We start from the raw sequence: 23,356 nt of genomic DNA on the forward strand, positions 1-23,356 counted from the left end.
GCGGCGGGAGCGGGAGCGGGAGCGGGAGCGGGGCTGGCCCCGCGCGACTGAGCCTCGTCCCGTTTTTCCGCCGAGGGATGCTCCTGGCGTGAGGCGCGGAGGATGGAAATTGTCTGGGAGGTGCTTTTCCTGCTGCAAGCCAATTTCATCGTCTGCCTTTCAGGTAAGGGGAGGGATGGGGCATTGCGGGGTGTGCAGCGGGCGTCGCCCCCGAGGCCGGGGCCACGGGTGCCGCCGGGGACCACAAGTTCCTCAACTCGCGCAGCCGGGGGCTGGGTGCCGCCAGCGTGTGGGCACTTTGAAGGCTGCTGCTGGGTCTCTTTTTCTGTGCGTTTGTGGCCGTAAATGGATTGAATCCCACCCCCCCTTTATAATAGCCCCCCGTCTGCAGCTGGGAGTCCTGTTTCAGGCTCTCCGGTCTCAAGGCTGCAGGCGTTTCTCGCTCCCCGGTGTGGGCAGTCGGGGTGTTCCCTGTCCCGTTTGTCAGGGGGCACGGCCGGGCTCTGGCATGAAGGATTGGAGCAATTTACGCCCTGGGGAAAGCACTCTTTTCGGCTTGAAAAGCCCTGGCTGGCTGCTTCGCTCGCCATAGCAGGCGGCTGGAATAATTACCGTTGCAGGAGCAACAAGGGGTGGGGGGGCTGTGGGATTTCTAGCTTGGGACGCTTGGGTCGCAGCCCCGGCGGGGGGATCCGGGCAGCCTGGCTCCCTGCAGGCTGCCTCTGCCCTCCAGTCTTTGCCTTCGTGTGGGACTGGCAGCACCAGCCATTACATTGCAGGGAGGGAGGTCCCAGTGGGCTGATGGGGAAATCTTCCCGGTGACCAGGCAGAGACTGGCCTTAGCCAACCCCTCCCCACCAGACCGGCAGCCCCTGCCCCATCCCTTCTGCTGGCTCAGCTTGCAGCGCCCACCCCTGCTGGCAGTCTCTGCACCGGTTCCTGGCTGAACCTGGAAGGAGCCAGGGAATGCCCGCCCTCGGGTAGCACTGGTGCCAGGGTGGGCATTACCTGCACCCAGTCGTGAACTGGCAGTGCCTGCATCAGCCCATTGGGTCACCGAGCCCTTTTTTTCCCTGCAGTGGTACCACGCGCCACCAGGCTGGGTGGTGTGTTTTCTGACGCTGGCAGCAACTCTGGCTGCCCTTACTCCCTCACCTATGCTTGCTGGCACTGCCTATAATGCACCCTCTCCCTCCTTGAAATGCCAAAGCCTGCTGCCTCAATCATCTCCATCGCATGCTTTGCGGTTTGTCTCCGTGTGGTGTGCCACCTGTGTAGCTCTCCGAGAAATAGTCACTTCCCGTGACACGCACAACAAGAACACAGGAATCAACCTCACCGGGCTAAAATACCAAGAAGCTTTCTGACCTCTTTCAGCAGTAACACACTGAGATAGACGCTATATGGGCTCATAGCTCGACTATCTAGCTGGTATCTCCTAATCTCCCTCCCTTCAGAAATCGAAACCCAGGCTTGTGAAACCAATAGTAAACTGGGTCCTACAGGGGCTCTCTTGACTCTCCATCTCCCTCTAGCTCTGAGAACAGTCTGATAGCCATCTCCTCTTTTTTTTTCTTTTTTTTTTTTTTTTGGAATAAAAGAAACCACAAGCTGCATCTGCTGCATGATTAAAGCTGTGGCTTCAAATATTTTGGTTTAATCCCATGCAGAATATTTATGTCCATTTAGCTTTCAGTTCCATATTTTTTCCTCCCCTGGGTTCGTTCTTTCTCAGAGATCCAGAGTATTTGTCATCCTGGCAAGAAGAATTAAGATCTGCAGATATCTGCCTGGCACTAATGCTTTGTATCTCTTGGTCCTTTTTCATGCTGTTCTGGAGCTTATTAATTTAACAGTCCTAGTTGGGCAATGGTTGAGGTACAAGACAAAATGTAGCCTGTTATGATGTCCTAAGTTAAATTGATTCAAATCTTGGAGTCCACAATATCATGCTGTTAGCATACATCACACCTCTGTCATGTCTCTCACAAAACGAAATTAGCTGAGAGAAGTTTGTTAGGATTTGATTCTCTTGATTACAGAAGTAAAAAAGAAGGGCATCGGTGAATTAAGTAATACATTTTTTTTCTTGGTAAATCAGTATATTTCAGCAAGACATTTCTAAGACTGTGCTTTTACTTTTTATGGTGTATGTATATCTTTCCTGTGTTACGGAGTAAGGGCCTGACTCAAAGGCTATTTAAGTCACAGAGGCCTCTTCTATTATTTTCGATAGATGTTGGATCAGACCCTGTTTAAAGCTACAATTCAAAGTGGCATTGTTAGTCATCAGCTGATTAATTCAGCCTGTCTGCTGAGTAGCTCTATCAGATTTTGTCCTGTATGCTTTTATGTAACACTACTTAAAACACAATATTTGCTGAACAGTTTCTTATCCAGTTCTGGACTTCTGTGACACAATTGTATGTGAAGACTAAATTCTTATAGTTGCCACTTTTGAATGCCTCTCCCTTGTAACAATTTAAGTTGATCGAGGTAGCAAAACGGAAGGAAACACCATTTATATCACAAATGTTATGTAAAATTGTTTTAGTAGACTATTAGTAGTTCTTTGTGTAGGAAAGCAGTTTATCAACTAAAATACAAATACAGTATGAATTTAAAGGAATAATTGTAACAGTCTCCTCCCCAATGTTTCATTCATTGGTCAACTACCTATACCTCGGTTATAATATTTTGGAGTGGATTGTCTGGGGATGAATGGTACTAGGATGCAGAAGTAAAACAAGTATGGTTTTCTTCCAAGTATTTTTCAAGATTGTTTAATTTAGTGGCACTTAATTTAAAACACGTCATTTATATGTTTCGTCTCAGGTGTAGCTTGTCAGCTGGATGATTTCATTTTCTGGGAATACTGAATCAGTGCTTCTGCTACTTAAAGTTGTTTAAAAAAAATCACCTAGCTTTATTTGTGTGACTGATAAATCAAAACTTTTGGAACAAGAACATGATTTTAATCCCTTAAAAGGAATTGAAAGGCCTTTTTTTTAAATATGATGGTGAATTTTTTGTTTTGGTGAAGAGAATTGCTTAAAGGTATCTGTGATGAAGATGCTCTTAGAGCTTCAGCTACTAATGATGATACTACAGGATATCATTAAGAGAGTGTTGCGCCAATGGAGTAGTTGTCCTTTGGATAGGATGTTAAAATAAGATCTGTTCTGGCTGTTGTTCCTGCGGGGTTGCAGATAATCATGACAGCAAATAAAAAACAAGGAGATTACAGCCTGTGGTGTGACGGCCAAAATTCCCTTCCTGTGTGATACCACTGCGGATTAATTAGCAGCAATGTTCACAGCTGTAGGTGGGCTGTTGCTGGCCACGCAATGGCTGCCACGTTTGCTTGCACAGTCATTTGCATCCACTCGGTGTAATGTTTTAAGGGTTGTAGACATCTGCAACCCAGAAAAGCTGGGATGTCCTTTTCAAACCTTTGCAGCACACTTCATTATAAAATAAAGAATGGCTAGCATCATCCTTATTTAATGAGAAGGGCTCCACTTAAGGAAGTTTGCCCATTAGTCTTCTCAAAAGAAGTTGGTGTGACCTGGCTGCTCTGGCTCCTCGTGGTGTGCTCCGACTGTGACACGATATCTCAGGAGGCCGTTGGCAGTTCGAAGGTTGTAGTCCTGAAATGGCCAGGGCACTCGTTATTTGAGAACATTCTCATTTTTCTTAAGAGTTTGCTGTTTTCCAGTCATGGATGGGCAACGCCTGATCTCATTGTAACCTCCTTGAATTCAGTTGGCAGCACCAAGGAGCCATAAATCACAGCTTACTGCTGGACTGAGGCTTCCCACGTGGAGGAACTCCTGGGCTGTGAAGAGTTGGCCTAATAGCTTCTGGCACTGAGGATGTCTGGGGGGAGTGCAATGGAGCAATATTGCATTTCTCCAGCTATGCCCTCTGGTACGGCTTAGAGCAGCTCTAAAGCTGCTCTAAATTGTCGGGGGTTGAAGTAGCTCTTGGATGGCCCGGTATCTAAGAAGCACTAAGGTGACATAAAGCCTGCTTTGCTTGCTCCTTTCAAGTCTCATCTTCAAACACAACAGGGAGAGACCTGGAATTTTAGGGCCTGTTAATTCCCATTTCCTACCAGAGTACAATTGGCATAACTCAGTGAGTGTTCATGGAGATGAAAAAGAAATGTACAGAGAGTGCTAGGTCTTCAGTCTCCGTTACTTTCTGTGGCTGTACCGTACTTCACTAATTCAGGACCAAAAGCTTTGGAAACAAATTCGTAATTGTCAAATACTGCTTCAAAACTGTGATTTTTTTTTCTCTCATGTTTGAAGTAGGTAGAAAATAACATAAAGAGTGTAATGTTCAGATGAAAACAGCTAGTCCCACTAAGGGGCATATGCAGTTGATCCCACTAGAGTCAACATACGGGTTGATAAATAGGCTCTTATGTTTAGTGGGCTAGCCCTTCTGGCATCTTGTGTACTAGGTCTCCCCCCTAGTATGTTCCCTGGGTACAGGCCTTTATCCCTGCACGGAGCCCATTGAGGTTCATGGAAATCTGCACAGGTTGAGGGATCCTTCTGTGCATGTCAGATGGCAGGTTTGAGCCCATATGTTGGCGAGAATAACAAAAGGGGGTTTTGATCCAAAGCCTTGTAGGTTGAGAATAGTTGCACAGTTCGTGTAGGTACCTCTGCAGCACTGTTTTGAATGTCTTCTCAGCTTGCAAGTACCATGAATTTTGCTGCCTTCTCAATGGGTGACAGTGTACCTGTACTTAGGCACTACTGAAATAATAGCCTTGCCGTCCATTATAAATGTTTTTGTTTGCTTTTCTGTTTTATAATTTCAACCATTCTATTTTAATTGTTAGCTTTTCATCACATGATAAGAAAGACACCAAAGCATGAAAAGGATAAGGCACCTATTTTTAGCTGCACAAGTAGAGAAGTTTGTGAATTGTCTTGCACATTTCATACCAAACTGTTTTATATCAGGCAAACCTAAGGGGAGAGATTTGTAATCTTTGCTATTGTTTCTCAAAGCACAATGATTGAGATGCACGGTCTCTTGATCTTGCTCTGCTGACTCATTGTTAATGAAACTGAATTAGATACTAGCCCTGCAAGACAAAATTATTTAAAAATGAAATCAGTGTTCCAATTAGCTGGCCTAAAATCTGTCTTATCTGTAGAAGGCACTCTTGACTTTATTTTAAGAGATGGCTGATTTCATATTCAACAAATGCATGTTCTGCAGCTTTTGCCCTTGAGATTTCAAAAGAGGTTTCAGTTATAATACCTTCAGCAAACAGCCTAGATGTTAAATTCATCAAGTATTTAAATAGTGGATAGCTTTCCTTGTGCATCATGAATATTCACTGTGTACCACTGAACAGGAAGGGCCAGCTTATCGTCAGAATATTCTTTCCATTTTCCCTGAGTGTTGAGCAAAGTATTTTTGTACCTTTTTGCCTAAGGGTTGAAATTCTAGACGAAGGCAGTAGGTGGTTTGTTTTTTTTAACTTAAAGCTGTGCATTGTTGCTAACCTGTAGATGACCAATGCTCTTATTGCAAGGGTTGAACTGTATTACTGACCTATTGATGTTTTAAATGGCAAGAGAAGGCCACAAGGTTTTGGCTTTTCTGAAAGGGAAATAAAATCTATTGTGTATGCTACCGTTTATCAAGATCAAAATCAGCTAAATAAATGCCTCTCTTCAACTGTTACAAATTAACCCTGCTTCATAGCTTGGTATTGTACTAAGAATTGTGTTTCTCCTGGCTCTTTGGAGCACATATTAATACGGGGTTTTGTTAATGGTCTTGCAATTGCTCAAATGGCTGTTCACTGCTAACAAGATCTCTGAAACCTGACTGTTGATTGAAAATCCTATTTATAGCTGTTTTATCACAAGTTAACCGCAACCTTGTCCCATGGTCAAAACTAGGTCAGAGTCCATTATGACAACCCTTCAACATCATACAACAATTATGTTGGTCCTCTGATTCTTACCCTATTTATAGGTCATGTTTGGAGAACTGGAAGGAGGAAGTCAAGCTTTTACCTGGTTTGCTTAGAATCAGTGTTTCTGTTTTTAGTGTGACTACATTTGCATCATAATGCCATCAAGCAATGTAAAAGCGATTGTCAGCAACCGGGGATTCCAGCTAACAAACACAATTCTATTATGATAGACAAACTGTAGTGGTTAACAATAAATACACTGGAAAGATGGTGGTATTCCTTATTAGTATTGGCAGTGGCATCTTCCAGTGGAATTTACTGCCTTTACTGTTTACCACTCCAGCCAAAGTAAAACAGTATTTCATTCTAAGGCAATGACACCGATAATAATGCTGCTGTTGCTGACTTACCTAACTCACAGGGACATCAAGAGGTTTAATTCAGTAAAGATTATGAAGTAGTTTGAGGTCCTCCAACGGCATGTGTTAAGTTCAGATATTATTATAGGAATGTAGGAACAGCCATAACAAATCAAACCAATGGTCCATGTAGTTTACTATCTTTTCTACAGTGATGGCCAATACCAAAGCTTCAGAGGCTAATGTAAGTGACCTTTCTTCCATCCCAAACATTGATTAACTGGGGAATAAACTGCCAGTGGGAAAAATCTCTTTCTAAACTCAGGTACTTGGTTCTTGGCATTTGAATCTGAAGAGTTTACATGAGAATATCCAAACCCACTTTAAACCCCCTTTTGTGCTGCTGCAGTGTTCAGGCCTGATGAGTTGTAGAAATCTAGACCCTGATCCTGCAAGTTGCCCTGAATGATAGATCTTTCTATCCCCATTCCCTTAATTGAGGTCCTGTACAGCACTCCCGTGCTCCCGTGGAGCTCTAAGGTATTTCATACAGTATGTTTAGTTTTTGCCTGTTACTCAGCTTGATAAATGGAAGGATACTAGCTGTTTTTATTCAGTGCAAATAGGCAGGGCTGGAGTAGGTATGTACCCTACAACACAAAGCAGTGATGGTCACTGCAGACAAAATTGGTAGTAACCTGCATGTGAAATACATTCACCCTCATCAGAAGGCTGCTGGGGCAGCCTGGAGAGGAGGAGACTCTTGCTGTGCAACAGCTGCATTATCCACGTTGTCAAGAGGCCTCAGAGAGCCATGGGACCTGGTCTCCACATAGCCTTACTGTGATCAGTCTTATTCTTTAGCCTTATTACCTGCTACAGCATTAATTGCTTTCATTTGTGTTTTATGTTAAACTCCTAATTCCAAAGGCGTACGGCCTTCTAGATCAGGTCACATCTAACTTGAATTGACAGACCCTCATTTCGGTGTCTGTCAGACTCCATCTGTCTGTTTTATGCCAAACAGTTAGCTTAAGCTCTCTCATTATATTGGTCCATGAGTGAGTTAAATGGGCAAGCACAGCCTTCAGACACCTGAGGAAATGGGTAATCAAAGTTTGCAACATCGGATCCAAAACCAAGCTTGTGGTTTATCAAGCAGTCATGATCCTCACCTTACCTTATGGAGCTGGAACGTGGAAAACATATGGGACACAGCTCAAGCCTCTGGAGAAATGCCATCAATGCTGCTCATGGAAGATCCTTTGAATCCAGTGGAAAGACAGATGCACCAACGTTAGCATCCTCTTGCAACTAAACACCAGGAGTACTGAGGCAATGATTGATCATCCAACATCAACTTTGCTGGGCCAGCCACATCATCTGGATGTCCAACTACAGATTCCCAAAGCAGGTTTTATTCTCAGCTCAGTCAAAGGATGCACTCGAGGAGGGCAGAAAAAGCATTTCAAGGGCGTGCTCAAGGCTAGCTTGAAAAACTGCAATACTGACACTAGCTCGTGGGAGACTAGCCCAAGACCACCCCAAGTGGAGGATGTCTGCTGCAAGGATCTCAGTACTTTGAAGCCTTATGAAGACAACAGGAGACAGAAAGGGGGGGGTTGCAAGAAATGGTGTGCCACAGACCAAATCGAGAACCCAGTCCCACCCACCTTTCACGGAAACGTGTTGGAACTGCAACAGAGTCTGTCAAGTCAGGCGAGGCCCCATTAGTCACCTTTAGATTCACAGATCAGACAATTATCCTGAACTGCAAAGTGGTTGCCAATGATGAGAATGTGTTAAATACAATAAAACCACTTTCTGTTTTGACCCGAATTCCTTGCAGCTGGTCTAAGCATTTCATGCTCACTTTGCACTGGTATAAGTGCTCTCAGATCTGCGTTGTTGTATATCTGCATTGTGCTCGTTTTGTACAGACCTGGATGACTATACAAGGTGCAGGGCCAGAGAGAATTAAGCTGCTTTCATCTGACCACAACCTTGTTTCTCTCCTCCTCTGTCTTCTGCACTGAACTGTAGATTTTCTCTATCGCAGCCAAGCATTCGCTGCTCTGTTCTACTGGGCGAGAAATAATACCTGTATTTTTTCAAGACCTTTTAGAAAACACCTGGTCTGAACATATTATAGAAATCGTGGAGGATTATGATTTGTCTCTAGAGTGTAGGGAAGCTTAACATTAAAGTGGGGCCCACATTCGAGAAACAGAATTGCAGTTATTAGGGTTTGCTCCTCCATTCTTTCATACCGGTTTATATTGACCTTTTTGAAGTTGCTCTGAGGTAGGACTTATATAGCCTATTGGAGAATTAGGCCTGTCAGTGTTTAACTTAACTTAGTTTAAAGCCTTTCGATAATCCAGAATTAGGGTGAAATTCACTTCTGTGCAAGGAGCCTATACAGAGCTTATCTCCATTTATGTTCCACTTACACTATTAATAGTCACATTGTGTAATGTTTTACAGCCACTTTGCACTTATATATGTCAGAGCATAAAGCGCAGCAGAGAATCAACTCCTAAAGTATTCCCTTCTAGTCTGCTGTTTGTTCCACCTGCATCATAGCTGCTGACCGGCAGATCTCTTTAGACAGTGATGTAAGTACAGGATGCTGTGCGTCTGTCCATGAATTACTTCTGATTCCACTGGATTTCACCCAGGATGTCTATGCCTACTAGTTGACAGTGACCAGTATATTCATTCAGTTCTTCCATTTGAGTAACTCTTCCTATAAAGTCTGCATTTTAATAAGCAGTTTCTTACTGTTTTAATACATTTTCATTTCTACTAGAAAACAAAGCAATCTACAGAGATTCCACGGTCTTCTCCATTTTTGCCTAGATCATCCTGAGGGTACCATGTGGCAGTTAGTAATTGCAGGTGGGATTTAAAGTTATCTGCAGGTGCATAATTTTTATCCTCAATACCCCCCTGGCACTAGCTTTCCAAGTTGTTAGCAATATATCTTTGCCAGTCTAGACTTCTCATGTAATTGTGCCTTTGCCCTAGAGTCACAGGTATTTAACTTGCTGTAGAACGGGATGCAAAATGGAGTAATAAATAATGTGATTTGTTTTTTAATAGGTAGCACAAGTAAGTTTTTTTTTTCAAACTAGCAAGCTAAAACATGATCTTTTCTGTCAAGTCTTTATGGTGAATTCATGTTAAAACCTTGATGTAGCAAACACTTAAGCATCTGGGGCTTAATGTGCAGACCCCCGGAAAGTTTAGATTAAGCACGTACTTAAGAATTTCACTGAATCAAGGCTGAACACAAGTGCCCTAGATGAGTAATATAACTTCTTCAGTAGAATTTCCCCAATTCTTCATTAAGGTATAACATTTGGTAGAAACAACTTTGTCTGATTAAGGTAGAAAACAACAAATGCTTTGCCAGGCAAAATCTTGGCCCAAGTCCTGTTTAACTGATAAGGCATTCAAGTGCAATCTTACACCACCCTGCTTAAGATCCTAATAACCTGTTAGTGTAAAAGATGGATCGGTTTATGCAGAATGACAGTCAGTCTTCCTTTTATTTGCTACCATTTGTGATTTACGGCCTTGTCACATGGGACACTTAACACATGTTTTATTTAAATCATAGTAAGCATTACCATGCTGTATTAAAAGTTAAAGCGTGTTCTGAGCAGGTGCACAGTAATGTTTACTATGGTCTCTACCACAATTTCTTATACACAATTGGCTAATTATTGGTCTCAGCTCTAGCATCTCACTGGAGCTGGTTCAAGACTGGTGCAGCGCTGGAGCTGCAACCGACAGTCAGCAAGCTGTGTTTGTATTACCTCTGTGGAGCAATGCAATAGTAGCTGAACATGTCTTATTTAATACGATCTGAAGATACGTCTTTCATGAAAAGTCCTAACTTTGCTGCCATATGATGGCACTGAGGATTTGTTGTACTGCAATGTGTAGATGTTGGCATTTTAAGTGCAGTTAACATGTCCTAAGTATAACTTGAAACATGGCCCTTTGTCTTAAGGCTAAGATGAAGGCAGATTGCAGAAGCTGACCAATTAGGCTAGGGATAAACATTTAAAAAGCCAGAGCCTGAATTGATTCAGTCTTTGCAAGTCAATCTAGCCTGCATAGACTGAACCAATTTGCAAGTGAACAGACATTCACTTTTGACTCCAGGAATGCAGGCACATGCCTACAGTGGCTCAGGCCAGAAGGCGGGAGGTGCTAGAGAAACCCTGCGGCTGGAGGGGAACTAAGCTGAGGGAAGAGGAGTGGGCAGGCCTGAGTATGATTGGGGAGGGGTTTAAACCCCCACCCTGGCCTGCAGGTCTGCCTGGAGTGGAAGGGGGAAAACAGCCCTCACCCCCACTCACTCATTGGTTGGCATCAGGAGCAGGGACAGGGCAGACCCTAATAGAGTGAGCGGAAGTGGGGGTTTAGTCCCCCCCAGTGCAGGGCCGGTGCGGGCACCAATAGGCTCAGCTTGTGCACCTGGGGTTGTGCACCCAGGGCCATGGCAGCCAGGCGCCAGTAGCCTGAGGCGGAGCGGGGGGTTAATCTCCCCATTGCAAGCATCAGTGGTGGGGGCACCAACACGACATCCTAGGCCAAGTCCCTCCGAGGAGTGGGCAGCTAGCTGCGGGGAGGCAGGATGTGACCTCAGGATGGGGGAGCGCCAGTTATACAGCCTGATTAACCTCTGCCTCCCACTGCTGCAGTGCGGCTTAGCTTGGGGCAGCTCCAGGGGTTGGGGACCAGTGCCTGCCACCTCCTGCTTCCAGCCCTGTGGAGGGGCCACGGTTAGCCGTGGGGGCTGGGCTGGGCCAGACTGGACCAGAGCTGCGGTGATCCATTGCCTCCCCACATCGCTGCCCATGTCCCTGGCCCGCAGCAGCCTGCCCTAAGTGCCTTGTGCCGCTGCGAGCAGCCAGCAGGTGACGGGTGCTTCACCTCCAGCTGCCAGGGTAGTTCGCTCTGAGGCTGGGAGAGGGAGGGGGCAGGAAGCCATGCTGCAGCTGCAGCCCACCTACAAACCATGGCCCGTGCGGGCGGTTGGAAGGGGGAAGTTGGAGGTACTTGTCTACTGCCACCTGCCCCCTGGAGCTGCCCCAGCCTGGGCCGCACTGCCACAGTGGGAGGCAATGGTGAGTTGGGCTTCATAACTAGCCCCAGCTCCCCCACCCCTGCAGCCAGGTCACATCCACCTCCATGGAGCCACCCCACAGCTGGCTGGCCACTCCTTGGAGGGACTCGGTCCAGAGTGTTGTGTTGGTGCCCCCCACCACTGCTGCCTTTAGCCCAGCCCAGCCCAGCCCTGGGCTGCAGACCATGCTGGGATTCATAGATTTCATAGACATTGGGGCTGGAAGGGACCTCAGAAGATCATCGAGTCCAGCCCCCTGCCCCAGGGGCAGGAAATCAGCAAGGATCATAGGATCCCAGCAAGATAAACATCCAATTGTCTCTTGAAGGTGTTCAAAATAGATGCTTGCACCAGCTCCGGTGGCAGTCTATTCCAGACCTGGGGGGCTCGGAAAGTAAAGAGTTCTTCCTTATGTCCAGCCTGAGATGTTAGAGCTCTCTGACTTAACTTTAAGCTAGGAAGGGGTCTGGGACACAAGTTCCATGAACTGGTTTGACCTCAATTGGTTAAGTCTGATACTACATTCAACCAGGTTTATTTCAAACTGGTTTTGGCCATTTTGAAACTGGCTTATGTGCACTGATTTTATATTCTGTTGTAGATTTAAGTCAGTTTCTGATCACTTAAACCAGATTATGTGTAACTTCTGTCCCTAGCCTTAATGGGCTTTTAAGAGACTTGAGTAGAGTGGGATAGGATTGCACTTAGGTGCAAAGTACCACTTAGCTGTCTCAAAGGTGAAATAGGATTTGGGTCCTAAACTATTCTATCATTACTAATATGGCAGGAAAAAAGTGTGGATTCCAAATTTAAAACCAATTAATTAAATAGAGTGTTAACCGTGACCTTATGGAGGCCAGCAATGAAATACACATTACTTTTCTCAGTAGGAAATAAAGTTTCCGTTGGAGCAGAACCAGAAAACTAGACAGAAGGAAGGGCACAGCTAACAGACAATAATGGTTAGCAGAAACAAGTTGGTAACTTCATTTTCAGTTTGATTTATTTTAAGTACAAAATTTGTGGGCCAGATTTTAAGAACTATCAGCAGTTTGTGCAAAGCTTGTTCTGACCAAACTGATGTTGCTAAAGTGCACATTAGTGATGTTATAGTGAGCCCTTCTGCATCCAGAAACCTCATACCAATGCAAGTAGCTGATGCAAACCTTGATTTTGCCAGGGCCTTCCAAACAGACAGTTATGTAATTGTTGTGTTCACCTTTCCCATTTTTGCCACTTCACCCTTTTGTATTTAAGACAGATTATGCATCGCCTTTGTTTTTATGTTTGAAAATGCATCTTTTCACTTGCATTATGACTAAAAAGCTCCTCAGACATTACCGTCAACATCTTTTTTTTTTTTCTATGCTCTTAAGAGACAAACTTATGATTCAGACTTCAGCCCAAAGCAAACTAGAACAAACATAAACCTCTTTTAAAAGGTCTGCCATATCCAGGTCGTTCCACTGGGGACAAAAGGGTACAGTATGTTTTAGTCACGCGACCTCAGAAAATCAAACAGCTGATGACTAATTTAAAATCATCTGTCTTCTGTCCTGTAGTATCTAAACCAGGAGATTTTGTACAATTAGAAATGATCCTTTTTTGTAACTAGATACCTACCAGGTGATTCTAGTCATGGACGGTTTTAGGATATAAAACTTTAAAAATCACATTTATGTTTATATGCATGGATATGTATGTTTCAGAACTTGTAAAAAAAATAAAATAAAATAAAAATTAAGGGAGTGTATAATATGCTATTTGTCTGTTTTTTTCCTTTCGTGAAATTCTAAATAAACTAATGGCAAGTAAGGCAGCATGTTTTCATGAGCAAGGTATACATAATACGAGAGTAGTATTTGCATTTTTTAGAACATTAATACATTCCTAACATTGCCTTCATGTACACTATGTGGCATATATACAATCGCATGAAGTGATAGAAAGGTTATATTTGCACGTGTTTGTAATGACACATCTACTGACACACATTTATTTAGAACCTTTTCTTAATTATTATGGAGGCATTTAAAACTGGATACGCTTTTCCCAAATAAAAGATATGTTTGACATGTTTTCTGCCAGGAAAACAGAGTATTCGTTTTAAATACAAACTAGAACAATGTCTCAAATAAACAACCCCCCAAATCAAATCTCAGTTGGCTTCAATAGGCTAAAACGATGTAGAGTAATTACTGTGCCAGGAAATCTTGGCACCCAGGTTTGCTAAGTATTAGGCAGGGTTGCTGGTAAGTAGTGCCATTAAACAAACAGACTGTGACCTCAGCTGCAGGGTTTCAAGTATGTTAGAGAAGTCTGCTTATGAGCTTTTCTGGTCATGTGGTCAGAATGATTTTCAATCACTTTGGTCATTGCTGGATTAAAATTGAGAATGCAGAGATTAATGGCCTGTTGTGACTAATCCACTAAACCTCAGTTCCCAGTTTTTTAAATTGACCAAAATTATAGAGAGTTAAGAAATGGTAAGCAAGCTGATATCATCTCTCAGTGACATAAGCAGTAACCCACTGTCTATGACTCTTTTTCAGGCCCTGGTCAGAGGGATACTTTTGCATGAAAAATGAATCTTATTTTTATATTTTCCCCTTCGCACCCTTAGAGGGAGTGTTTAAACAAGTCGTGGAGGAAAAAAGGCTTACCATATTTGAACAAAGGTTTAGCATTAGCACAGGGTTGAGGCAAACACAGAATAGATACTCAGCATGAATAATAGGTATAGTACTTAAAATGCCTGATAGGGTTGCACATGGAAAGAGAACTTGAATTTACATGGTGTTAGTACCAGACACTTACGCATTGCAACAAAACTTGCCACACCTACATGTCACTCTACGGTGATGTAGCGATGCGCTACGTCGCCGTAAAGCGCTCTACGGCAACATAGCAGTCATGCGGGTGTACACACGATCTCCAACTATGTCACCGTAGTGGCGCTCTCCCTAGTTATAGCATGCCGCCACGGTGACATAGCAGCAAAACCTAACTGTGTGCCCCACGTGTGACGTAGTAACTGCCTATACTGTGCCGTGTTTTAGTACTTTCAGTACTGCTACTTCTGGAAGTACTTAAGTACGGCACTATAATAACGTCACCATATGGCAATGTGTAGGCACTCCCACTGAGTAATTAATAGGACATATCTGTGATGTCTTCTAGCCAGACATGAATTCAAAGAAACCCAGCTACCGTTGGCTTTTGTCAAATGCTATGGACTTTCCTTAGCTGTAACATCTGGAAGGAGGTAGTCAGTTGACTTGCTTGCCCTTTGAGAATTTTTTTTCCTTCTGAGTGCCCCTGCCAATACTGGAGAATGGAGATGCAGACTGTGCTTCCTAAAGGAGATTTAAATTTAACCTATGTCATGAAGCTGAAGTGATTTCCTGGTAGCAAATTTTGCCCCCGCACTGCAAATTTTCAGCGTGGGGCACATTTTAACATGCCTGACTTGTAGTTTGTGGCTCCGCAAAGAGGTTTGTGGTGCTACAAACCTCACATGCCTGTATGTCTGGATCTGGCCTACAGGTTCACCCCTTCCTGGTACCCCTCTTGTACTTTGAAGATGAGCCTGGAGATGCCAGTGGGAGTCTGCAGGTCTAGGTAGGGAAAAGCAAGGAGAAAATATTTGTGTGGGGTCAAGGCTGGGGCTCAGGCCCAGTGTGTTTGCATGTTACTGCCCAGGAAAGGAAAGGTGAGGGAGGGAACAGACACCTCTGCCCACAAGGGCTTCAGCATATACTGCCTAAACTAGGGACCGTGTATAGCACTTTGACCAAACAAGTGACACGAATAGCCGGAGCTTAGGAGAATCCCTTTGTCTCAAATATCTTTATGCCAGAGTTTGAAGCAGCAGATGAGTATTGACGGCAGAGCCAAGAAGCACAGTGATGGAAGTAGGGGACATGTAAACTGGTCTCAGAGACGGAAAGCTGGAGGAAGGACCAATGAACACATTTCTTGTAGCCTGGCTCTACTGTGAGACCGGCCTAGGTTGGGGGAGCTGAGCTGGGGAGATGACCTGGTTTCAAAGACAAGCCGTAGGCTGCAGAAGAGTCCGGTGCAGCCCCACCGCACCCTGTCCGTCCGTCTTAATGAGTCTTTCTAGACAGCTCAGGAAACTGAAGCAGGGAAACAAATGCAGAGATTTTATTTTTGTGTCTGAACATTTGTCTGCTGAGTAATAGAAGAGAAGTGGTGTTTTAAAATATTCTGCAAATGTTATGTATTAAAGAGGAAACCCCAGTGCATCTTCATGGCTGAAGTTTGGGGAGGGCATGTTGATGCTGGTGTGGTACCTAGGTTGACAGCATTGGTGCTGGGGGTCTAAAGCAGCTGAACCCCATGACATCATTTCTCTGAAGAGGTGACAGACCGACAGTCTCTTCCCAAGAAAGGTTCTTTGAGAGACTAAGGAAAAAACAGTTCTGCAGCCTACCAAGACTCTGGAAACCTAGAGTACATGCACTCAGTGGTTTGAGACCCAACACAACTCTCTGATGAGTTTCTGTTAGGGGGAAACAGACCATGCCGGTGGCAGTAGGATGTTGGGAAGACTGGTTTTAAGATGGATAGGCCCCGCGACAGTTGAGGACCCAGTGTAGTTGGGATATGGCTCAGAGAGGTCTGTGCACTTGCCAGGCAGACCGGGGGGAGGGGGAGGGATAAATGAGCTAAGAAGAGCGATAGCAGACACAGCATGTTTTTCAACAGGTCCTTTTTACAACCTTGAGTAGAGTGGTTGTAAGCGGAGAGCCTTGAAAGCTACAGGAAAATGGAAAACATCCATCTCTCATTACAGACACATTGGGATTTTAACAGCTTCAGCAAAAACAACTATGAAAGCTCCAGTTTGGTGTGGTTAGAGTTGTTTTAGGAATAGTGAAGACTGAAAAGGAAGTTGGCTTTGATTTGATAATAAATGATGACAGTCATTTAGCTTTGGCAGTTAGGCTTTGGGTTTTTTTAAAATCTAAGTTGTATCTGTTATCACATTAGCAGTTCGAGTTTTCTGCCAATTATGTGCCATTTTCTCCCAGGTTCTCAATAATTGTTGTTCTGGTGCTAAAGTTAGGCAAATGTTTTTGCTTTTCAGTTCAGTAGAGGAGACATCGAACCCTTGAGTATACTGGACAGAGTTTTCTATTTCAACTTATGAGAGTTGCCAGATGTGTGTTCTGTTAATTGGGAAAATCACTGAACTATACATTAATGTCTCATGAGAGAATGTCCTTAGAAAAAATGCCCATTCATGAAACCATGTCAGCATTTTCTCTGAACTATGAGGATTGTTAAGAAAATATAAGTCTTCAGCAATCCTTCGCAGTCGAGAATGATTGTCTTCCACAATTGTTTTATCTGTCGGTCCAAAGATGATTGATGAGGCTGATCTGGGATTGACAGACTCCTGCAATTTGGGCACGGGTTTCCTTGCAAGGTGTTGGCTCCAATTTTTTTGATTCAGTCCATGGTCTGATGAGTTTCTGTTGGGGGGAAATCAACCATGCTGGTGACAGTAGGATGTTGGGAAGACTGGGTTTAAGATGGATAGACCCCATTGGTTCAGCCACTCCTGTTTTTCTGCCTCCTGGGCGAGAGCCTCCCATGAGTTGATGGCAATGTTGAATTTGTTCAAGTTGGCCTTGCGCATATCCTTGAAGTGCTTTCTCTGCCCTCCTCTTGAGCGCATGCCTTGACTGAGCTGAGAGAATAAGACTTGCTTCAGGAATCTGGAGTTGGACATCCAGATGACTTGGCCAGCTCAGGGAAGTTGATGTTGGATGATCATCACCTCAATGCTTATGGTGTTTGCTTATGAGAGGATGCTGGTATTGGGCACCTATCTTCCTACTGGATTCAAAGCATCTTCCACAGATGGTATTGATGGTACAGTACTATCATGTTATACACTTCTAGTTAATCTCCAGAAGGGTGACATTTGCAGAGTACCTTTGTACTTGATTTAGCTTCAGTCCAGGTTCTAGTGACACAGTAAATCTTTTATTTTATGCAACCGTCTCTGTTTTTGAACCTTACTCTATTGGCAGATTCTTTGCAAGATGGCTAACTCAGTGAACGTACCTCCTGATTAATAAATGCAAATATTTTTACATCTCCCTCGTCACAGGAACAGCTAAAATAAACTAGGCCAAAGATAATTCACCATGCAGGCCTCCAATTATTTGTTTCGCTAAGGATTTGATAGTGCATTCCAGTAAAGTCTGAGCCTCAGACATTTTCTTTCTACCTTGGAGGTAAAAACATAGCATTTAAATCATTTTTGGCAATTTCTCAAAGCTATCCTGGGGAAGAGAGAACAATTATTTAAGGCTGCAGTGTGTGTGACTCAGTGTGCCTGAGAAAGGTGAGGTCTTGCCCTAAGGAATTATTGCACTGCCAATACAAGGAAATATAATCCTCATCCTGTGGGAAAACAGAGGTCACTGCATGGACAGAAACAATTTCTCTTATTGAGATGGGTAATTTTATGAAGATGGATGAGAAAAGCTACTGTGTGAATGGGTGGGAAAAGTGACCTTTTCCCCATTAGGGATTGAGAGATAACAGATACCAACAAAAGCAGAATCATAGCACCTGGGGGCCTGTCTTCAGACCATGTTATACATAAAACCAGTCTATGAAAGACATAGCATAATTAAAAACCTTCTCCTAACACAGGGAGCTTAGTTAGGGGATGAAGGTTCAAAAACAGTCTCTGCAACTGCTAAGGTACTGCATGTCACCATGCTGTTGAGACCACATTCATTTGCAGGAGCCAGTGGTAGACTCTGAAATACCTGTTTTCACGAACGAGCTATCCCTTCAATGCCTCGGTTCTGTTGTTCACACCCACAAAGGTTTATGCTTTACACGTGCAAATAAAGGGAAGTGCCTAAGTAGGGGGGCAGCCTGAATCTAGACTGGGTCCTCTTTGGGAGAATTTCTGACAAAATGTGGTGATGAACCATTAGAGAAGATGCATGGAACATAAATCCCCAAGAAATCTCTCTAATTGAACTTCACGACCCCCTGTCACCTTACCATCTCTGTCCAATAGGAGATGATGATGGGAAGAGTGTGTGTTGAATCATGCTCATCCCAGGCTCAAGTGCCTAACTTGGCATGCAGAAAGACACCTGTCCCTACTTGGGGTTCATAACCTTGAACCTTCTCTTGCTATAAGAAGGCTGGAGGAGAAAGAGAAGGTCATAAGAGGAGGCCTCCACCCCACTACAGTCAGAGTGCTTGCCCAGGATCTTGGACATCTACTATGTAACATTAAACAGTCATTGGATAAAGTGCACAAGCAGTCCTCAGAGCAGAAACCCATGTCTCCCGTCTCCCAGTGAAGTGCCCTGACCACTGGCACATTCTCTGCTTCATGAATTTGGCATTCTTGTGCACAGTACAACAGCTTCAACAGGAGGGTGTGAGAGCGCCCCATCCAGGGGAAGCCTATAGACTGGTAGTTCAGGGTGTGTGTGACGTGGATTTGACCCCCACCCACCTGGGTTCAGTTCTGTAGGCTGTTCTTTGGGGACTAAATTTTGCCTAAACCCCACCTTAGGGGCATCTTTACAAGTGCTTTGGGATGGGGCACCTGAGAGCTGCTCTAATTAAGATGCTTGCAGCGTCTTATGTATTCAGCACCCTGCACTTCAAAATAGCAGCAAGGGCAATTTAACTAAACTCATTTGATGAGATTTAGTTAAAGCGCCCCCACTCCCATTTTGCAATGTAGGGATACTGAATACACATGATGGTGAGACTGCTGCAGCTTTCTAATTAGATTAATCAAGCTGGCTCTGATAAGTTCTTATTAGAAGGTGTCGGCCACATATATAGATGTCGCCAAGTCCCTTTTTTTGCATCTGGACTTAAGTCCAAGGAAACCGTTGGTAAAAGAGGAAATTATCCCCCAGATATTTGGCTACCACTTCAGCTATTGGACCATCATTCCTCTCTCATCTACCTGAAGCAATGAGACAGGTTCACGGGGCCCATCAACAGTCTGTTAAGCGGAGCGTGGACTAATCACCCTGCCAGAGATTCCTCTTCTAGATTTGTTTTGTTTCAGTAGACCTCTCCTGAATAGGTGTGAGAGATGCAGTGTGCATCACCACAGTCGGTATCTCAGGGCCTGTAGTACCATCAGATTTAGGACAATTTATTTCCTGCCATGTAGCATCCGCAGTTTTCTGTTACACCAGCATAAAATAATCACCAGTGGTAAGGACTGATATCCACTTAGCACGAGGATACAAGAGGCCAGATCTTAGGCTGGTACTTCCAGAATATTTCCGTAGACTTGAGTGGAGCTATTCAGGTTTATACCAGCTGAGATTCTGCCCCCAGGGAGGAGTCAGATCCCTGGATGTGTCATTTTGGTGAGCTTGGCTTTTGGCCAGCTATCTATGCACAATTGGCTTCATTAGACATCAGGCTTACATTTATACATCTACTCCAGTTCAGCATTAAGAGTGGTTTAAATATCTTTGCCGTTGCCAAATAAAAGGGTTGACTGCTCTTTTATTTATTTATTTTTATTCGGATAGCAGCAAACAACATTATATCGCTGGTCCATTTTTAACGCTTCTGCCACCCCTTGCCCTCCTGATATTGCTGTTTTCTCAGCTGCTCTTGAAGGCATTATTAACAGATGGCATGCATGCTCATTAAACCAGAATCTACACCTCTCCAAGGACTGCAGAGATGTTTGGAAACAGCCCTTGTAAGTGCCTAGAAACTCAGAACTGCTTGTATGTAGGGTTCTATTCCTATGGTGGTACAATTAAACGTATTTTTATGGAAAGTTTCTAATGCAACTACAGCTACAAACCCGCTGTTTGCTAGCGAATTGTCCAAGAAGTTATTGTTTTTATACGTGCTGTTTTGTAGCATTGTAGTGGATAATCTCTCCTTTTGGTATGGATGCTCAATGCTTAATGCAGAGCACTGAGAATGAAGCCATGGTTCTTTATGTAAACAGTAACACAGGGGTGGGCAAGATGCGGCCCGTGGGCCGGATGCACCCTGCCAGGCCATTGTATCTAACCCGCGGGGCCCCTAAAAAATGTAGAAAACTAATTTTTATCTTCCTCTGGCTGCCTGTCACGTGGCCCTTGATGGCTTGACAAGATTGAGTAAGCAGCCCTGTGCCCAAAATAATTGCCCGCCCCTGCAGTAACAGAACAGCCTCTGAACTTTCTGGAGTATTTCAGAGACCTACCTCCTTACAAAACTCATTTGTCTTTGAAGAGAAATAAGAATTGTCACACCTCTGGCATCCTTGATTACACTAGTTGGGTTTGATAGGATGGGATGTGTTTGCACCCTCTCTTACCATTGAGAAGCAGCTGCATTTTGGATATAGGAGCGCCTCTCTGTGTCAGGACTTCCATTTCCTCAGTTTCCACGTATTAACACAGATCACAGAAGTAGCCGCTTCTTTATAGTTTCCTCCATTTGAGTTTTGCCCTTGCTTACAGGATAACATATAAGCCTAGAAATGCCAAAAATACTCCTGCCTCTGAGTAAGCACCCAGTCCTTTCTTATTTAGGGTTCCTGGTCCTGACTATTCCTCGTGGGACTGCCACGATATGTAAAGTAAGAACAGACTCAAAGTTTCCTGAGTCTATGTACTTTTGAAAACTTTCAGAATACACCCCAAGTCCACGTTCCCTGATTTTACTGAATTTGAATTTTATCATATATATTGTAGTAGCACTTACTGACTTCAAGTCATGGGGCAGGCAGGGATAGGCGTCTTTCTGCTTGCCAAGGTAGGCACCTGAGCCCAGGACGAGCATGATTCAACATACTCATAGACGCTTCCCATCATCATCTCCTATTGGGGCAGCTCAGACAACTCTCTTTAAGCATTGTAGTTTCTGTGGATCGCACTTGGCAGAATCTAACTCTCCTTATGCTTTGTGTAAGGGTCATAGGCACCTGCCTAAGCCTGTAAATTCCTGGAGCCAAGAGCCCTTCAGGGCCGGGCAATTAATTTTCTAAATTTTTTAGGGGCCCCGTAGGCTGGATAGAATGGCCTGGTGGGCCACATCCGGCCCCCAGGCCACATTTTCCCCACCCCTGCCACAGGTGAAGTGTGCTGTACAAGCACAGAAGATGAAATCTCCAAGCAGCTTACAGGATGAATGTTTTACTAAGGATTTTCAGATATCACTGGATCTATGTGATGCCTGTTTTCACATCTCCATTTATATGTCACCAGCATCACCTTTGCTTCTCCTGGAGATCAGTTCAGTGAGCATGATTTGCCCTCCCCTTTGTCCTAGCTGCAATGTTTTGTCTTCTTTCCCACCATCTTTCCTCCAACTGATGAGAGATATAGCTGTTACTTCAGCCTCTCTATGGTGAACAAGTTTGCTTCCACAGATGCAGCCTATTGATACAAGAGTCCAAAGGGCTTTGTGCCAGTGTGGAAATCCATTCCTGCATGTTTCAAATTGGTGGGGAGAGATGCAGAAATCCAGCTAGCAGATAAAAATTCTCATCTCAGCTTCTTTATTACTCTCATTGGGAACTGATGGGATCTGACTAGCAATCCCAGACACATCAAGACTGCCAGAAATAGGGTGCTCCCAAAGTATTTCTTTTAAGCCTGTTTTTATTTAGTCAGCATTAGATCAGAAGGTTAAGTTGCTATTGGTTTTATGGGTCACAGAAAAGTCAGAATTAGCTTGCATTCCCTTTATAGTTGACCTGCGATGGGTGCAGAGATAGGGATAGGGAGGTTAGATAATTGAGGATGGTTCACCCATTGAGAACGACAGATGCTCTTGCTAGTTGTTACAGAAAGAGGAATATCAATCAACACTCCACATGCCTCAGCTGCTGCAGGTTCGTGAAATGAAAATTTCAATAGTCGTCCCAATATCTCTTATTTTTATTTACAGTTGCATATTGGCTAATGTGATAGGGATTTTTTCTGTTGCAACAGCTCATCTACATGTAAAGTTTATAGAAATAATTTTCAAATTGGTTTCATTAAGCAAGTGCAAAAAGCCGCATGGGTACTCTTCCATTGACATCAAGCTGGCTCAAACTCAGTTCAGAGTACGTTTGAACGAAATCATAATAAGTAGACCTACACATGCTTTACCCCAGTTTAACTATATCAGTTTAAAACCAAAGTTTAATTTAACTGGTTCAGCTTCTATGTACAAACGAGGCCAAGAGAGAAGTAAAAGAGGTAGTTAACCGTGCGAGTCTGAAGTCAGCCAAAGAACACTGCTTATCTTGTTTATGCATTCTGCCTTTCTCTCTCCTTGGGTTTTGTTTTAAGCCAGTCCCATGGCTCACTAATTTATCCCTCACTTATCGCTCACTATAAACCCCCTCCACTTTGCTTTCTCCCCCTTCTATTACTAATCTCTTTGAATGATCTCTTATGCACCCACACCTCTCTTCCTCACTCCTATTCCACAAGTTTTCCAAAGTACAGCTTCCTGCCAGTGACTCCCAGGGGGCCAGGGATTGCCTCTAAATTTGAGACCATCTCCTCACAGGGATTTATTTGCAAACGAAGGGCCTATTTAAACTAGTGTGAGTAAGGTAGGACCCACTTGAAATCCATTATCTAACCAAGTGGCAGGGAACACAATGGGATGAGCAGGACAAGATGCTTCAGTATGCACAGTTGATAGAAATGGTGTCTCTAATTGTAAATGCCTCTGTGTTCATTAACCCCATGATAGTGATACTGTAAAAATGAGCAGGCCCTGATGGACTCTGGGATTTTTTCTGAAGGACCTGATCTCATGGACTGGAACTAGCTAAGACTTTGAGTACTGCTGTTTATCTGAACCAAGTAGGCTTATGTCACTTAAAGGCAGTTAAGCAGGAGACATTTCTTTATG

At 43.9% G+C, this 23,356-nt stretch overlaps 1 protein-coding gene across 1 annotated transcript in view; it reads left to right on the plus strand.

The window, feature by feature from the left end:
* The first annotated feature begins 6 nt into the window (after positions 1 to 6).
* Positions 7 to 23,356, plus strand: part of CA10 (carbonic anhydrase 10) — a 360,982-nt gene continuing 337,632 nt past the window's right edge. Inside the window, exon 1 of the mRNA XM_019542455.1 lies at positions 7 to 163. Within this exon, the coding sequence (XP_019398000.1) occupies positions 103 to 163 (61 nt within the window). The 5' untranslated portion in view covers positions 7 to 102. The remainder of the gene's footprint in view (positions 164 to 23,356) is intronic.

The sequence above is a fragment of the Crocodylus porosus genome, unplaced genomic scaffold, assembly GCF_001723895.1.
Source record: "Crocodylus porosus isolate Cpor-Errol unplaced genomic scaffold, CroPor_comp1, whole genome shotgun sequence".
NCBI lineage: Eukaryota > Metazoa > Chordata > Crocodylia > Crocodylidae > Crocodylus > Crocodylus porosus.